This window comes from Macrobrachium rosenbergii, chromosome 3 (genome assembly GCF_040412425.1).
Source record: "Macrobrachium rosenbergii isolate ZJJX-2024 chromosome 3, ASM4041242v1, whole genome shotgun sequence".
NCBI lineage: Eukaryota > Metazoa > Arthropoda > Malacostraca > Decapoda > Palaemonidae > Macrobrachium > Macrobrachium rosenbergii.
Window position 1 is genome coordinate 51358835 of NC_089743.1, and position 4382 is coordinate 51363216.

Sequence of the window (4382 nt, forward strand, 5' to 3'; positions counted from 1 at the left end):
TCGATTCATTAAAGAAATTACGCTTTTCTTGACGCGTGGTCGGATCGTGGCACCTCCGTACATATGTTCATTACGCAAGAATACATTTGATCATAATGTATCAATGTGTGATCATTGCAAATATTCACACGATACAACGAATATTATTATGAAAATAATTATTATGATTTTCAGTGTTTAATGTTTAGCTTCTGTCCTTTCATAAAAATGAGTAATTTTAGTTATAACTCTCTCTCTCTCTCTCTCTCTCTCTCTCTCTCTCTCCCTCATTTTTAGAATTTACATGCAGACACCAAACTCTGCAGTACGGGGTCCGTTTTGTTTTGTCAACCAAGAATCTGACCTTAACTTGACCATTGTAAACATAATGCAACAAAATAGAAGATAGCATCCGAATTCCTTACGGATGGAAAAGAAATTTTCTCCTGATGGTTGACGGTACTTCCGCATAATATTTTCGGTTATTTCTGGATGTGAAATGAATTTTATGCAAAAGCTAATAATTTAAAGCCTATTGAGTATATTACCGGAACTTATATTTATAATTAAAAGTGTTTCTGATTATGAAACAAGGAGAAATTTATGTAAAAATTCTCGAAGTTATCGTACGTCTGCGGCACAAGGTGGGGCCGATGGCTGAAGGTATAAAAGGAGCGAAAGTGCCGTGTGTTGATCATTCTCAACAATTACTTCTTCCCATCCACGTCTCAGCTGTCATGGCGCTTAGAGTGCTGGTGAGTTTTTTTTTCTCTTTTTTCTCTTCTTCTTCTTTTTGCTTGTCCTGAGTTAGTTAAATCAATCTTCTCCGGTCATTTGGTCTAAAAAAGTAATTTGTGATTTATTAGTGCCTTCTGAATTACGTCAGAGAATTTGTCCGCATGAATATACTAAAGTGACAGTTTAATTGGCTATTTTCGACGTTCGTGGGATTCATTTTCTTCACAAAAAAATCTTATTTAAGAACAGAATAGTGAGACAGGTAGAATAAAAACTTAATGTAAACCATTCAACTGGGAATGTTCAGCAGTATATTAATGTAATTACTGTATATGGTAATGTAAATTAGCCTGTGCAAAGATTTAATTGATTTTCTTTACCTAATTTTTCCGCTTTCCATCATAAAGGTCTTACCTGCTTTTGTAGTAAAGGAAAATAAACTAAACGAAAAGCATATAAAACTTTAAGATTACGTTTCAAATATAAAAAGTCTATTGTAATATATACAGTGTATATATATATATATATATATATATATATATATATATATATATATATATATATATATATATATATATATATATATATGTATATATACATACATGTATATATATACATATATGTGCGTGTGTATCTATATTTGTGTTTGTGTACATGAAAACACAGTAATATATCCTATAAACAGCAGCGGTCCCTCTTAGAAATTTTGCGACTGTGGAAAATTGCTAAGTTTCTTGAGCTTAAAAATTCACGATTTAATGCATTTTGTTGTCATTGGTACTTTATTATTATTTTCTCTCCGCTTCTTAAAACCAAACTATACTTCTCTGTTGCGAACATATCATTGCAATGTCTTTCTACAGATGGATTTTATAGATTATTCCTTCAACTCAGTTTTACCTATGTGTAGTGAGTTCTTTAGACTGTAAAGCTAGTGAATTAATCCTCCTTTTACTGATAGTGGCGAGGGTAGCAGCACTCTCAGACTCCGCTTTAAATATGCATGACGGTAGATTCAGAGTGACACAAAGTATTTATCAGGACGCTTAAAAACTCTTACATTCATTAGTATATGGATAATTATTCGTGTGACTTTGTAGATACCGCATATATTTGTACATGAAGCTCAAATCTGAGAACTTTGTTATTCCAGAAAGTTTTTCTAAATAGCCTTAGTCAGTTAATTTGTCTGTTTAGTACTTTTATCATTTCATACAGAACCGAACTGGAGTCAAATGTGTAACCACTGCGATAATCTGAAGGAATTGAGTGCATGGAGAACCTTTAATATCCATGGGATATAAGTATGTATATTATCATAAAGTTTACATTTTCCGCCGATAGGTGTCACTTCTCCTGGTAGGGTCATCATGGGGGACCTCCACCTCCCATGTCTCCATCAGCCTAGGTGGAAGCAACGTCGCCTATAACAACGACCACGTTCCAGCCCCCCATTATCCAGCCCCTGCTTATCATCCAGAACCAGCATATCCAGTCCATCCAGCTCCGGCCTACCATCCAGAACCGGCATACCATCATCCAGAACCGGCTTATCACCCAGAGCCGGCCTACCACCATCCAGAACCAGCTTACCATCATCCAGAACCTTCGTACGAGAAGCACCACGAGCCCGAAATTCCTGCGTGTTCGGAACTGACCAACGCCACCTATTGCCTGGAAGACGAGGATTACCCCGAGTACGACATCAAGCACGCCATCCAGTACCACCTAGACAGCTTCAACCACCTTTACGCGGACGTCGCTGACCTCAACACAGAGCTCTCGGTGGAGAGGCCAAACACCCTGGAGGAGGAGACTTACCTCTGCCCCTCCGAGACCGCTTACATCCGTCCCCTGAGGGCCCTTAACACCGACGGCAAGTGGAGAGTCATCATCAATGAAATCAAGCTCCATTACAAGACCTTCACGCAGACGGCCCGCGTGGAGGATTGTCTGACCGCCGGGGAGGAGTGCCCCAAGGTCCCTATCTGCTACGAGTCCACTTGCCTGCAGAAGTCCATCTACCATCGGTTCCTCGTCTACGACCCCTACGACAAGTACTTCCCCTTCGCCATCGAGACCTTCAAGTTGCCTTCGAGTTGTGCCTGTCTCTTGGGAGCCTACACTATTGATCACTAACAGGTTCTTTATAAAGATGTTCCGACTACTGAATGTGATAGTCACGGTTAAGCTGGTACAAAATAACCCATGCATTTTATTTTTTCAAAAAAAATCACGTCATTCAGGCCTCAGTTTCATATTTTGTTATTGTGAAGGTATTTGTTTCAAGTCATCCGATTCTTTGCCCATTTCTTAATCCATCTTCAAACAATTGCAGAATTTGTTACAAAAAAAATTGTTTTCCTGGCATTTCATCTATTCGTTCCTTCTAAGGAGACTATTTGAAGTCACATTTTCTTTTTTTTTTTTTTTGCTTACCCATCTTCATTATCCTCATTACCTAAGAGTCCCTATTATGATGTCATCACTTCATCTCTTTAAAAAAAACTTGAACACCCCAAGTAAGTTTAAGCGGTACGTGAATTAAGCAGTTCTCTAGTCATCTCTGTGATAATCTAATATATAGTTCTATTTACCATATACATAATGTATTTCACGAAAAGATACGCATGACTATGTAAATTTATGTAATCATTTATTTTCAACCCAAATATGTATATTTTTTATCATTATAATATTCATTGGATTAATGGAGTACAGGACCTCGCATCTCTTGACGCCACATGTTCACGAATAAAGATTTAGGTTTGTAAAATCTGTTTTAATGTCCACCTTCAGAGACCTGAGATTTATATACCTTGAAAAAGTATTAGTCTTTATGTGGATGTAATACGCCCGCCTAAAAGCGCTGGAATCTCTTTTATAAACTTAATCGTTCAAGAAACATTCAAGTGAATGCTAATGTTTTTTCTTGTATTTCATTACCATAGTGTTAAGCCATAAACCTTTATAAGAAAAAATAAAACGGGATTTGATAACGGTTACAGTGTTGAAGTATCCCCTGCGTTAACTGTCAAAGGTTATATGTTTTACGGTTTAATAGAAAATAGTGTTAATATTTAATTCTTATTGCAGGCGAAATCTTCTGCAATCCAGTATCAATTATCTCTTCAGTAATCCAAATATTTTTTTGTGAATAACTCCATAAAAAATAATTGGGCCTGATGGAGTCTTTACTGTTATCTTAAAGTTTAAGGTAACAGTAAAGACTCCATCAGGCCTAATTATTTTTGTATGGAGTTATTTACACAAATTATTTGGATTACTGAAGAGATAATTGATACTGGATTGCAGAAGATTTCGCCTGCATTAAGAATTAAATATTAACACTGTTTTCCACTAAACCGTAAAACGTATAACCTTTAACAATTAATGCAGGGTTTAAGACCTAAACAGATAGACCTCGTTGGAGGTAGCAACAGATTTACCCAAATACTTGCCTTTTTTTTACTTCCGTTTTATTATCACTGCAAGTAATACTAGCATTAATTTCCAGGTGCACCTTAGCAGAAAAACGAAGAGAGATTGATTGTTTTAGCTTCATCTCCGGTCTTTCAAAATTTTAGGAAATTATGTCCATTATCAGTCGCTGCAAAAACAAAGAACAACTACTGACTTTTTCACAGACATGACTTTTTTCATTA

General features: G+C 36.4%; 1 protein-coding gene across 1 annotated transcript; it reads left to right on the plus strand.

Annotated features, from left to right (window-relative positions):
* Window positions 1-664: 664 nt before the first annotated feature.
* Window positions 665-3478, plus strand: LOC136828588 (neurotrophin 1-like). The gene is made up of 2 exons (XM_067086606.1): window positions 665-734; window positions 2062-3478. The coding sequence occupies exons 1-2, from the start codon at window positions 717-719 to the stop codon at window positions 2854-2856; spliced, it is 813 nt and encodes a 270-aa protein (XP_066942707.1). The 5' UTR covers window positions 665-716; the 3' UTR covers window positions 2857-3478.
* The last annotated feature ends 904 nt before the right edge of the window (window positions 3479-4382 follow it).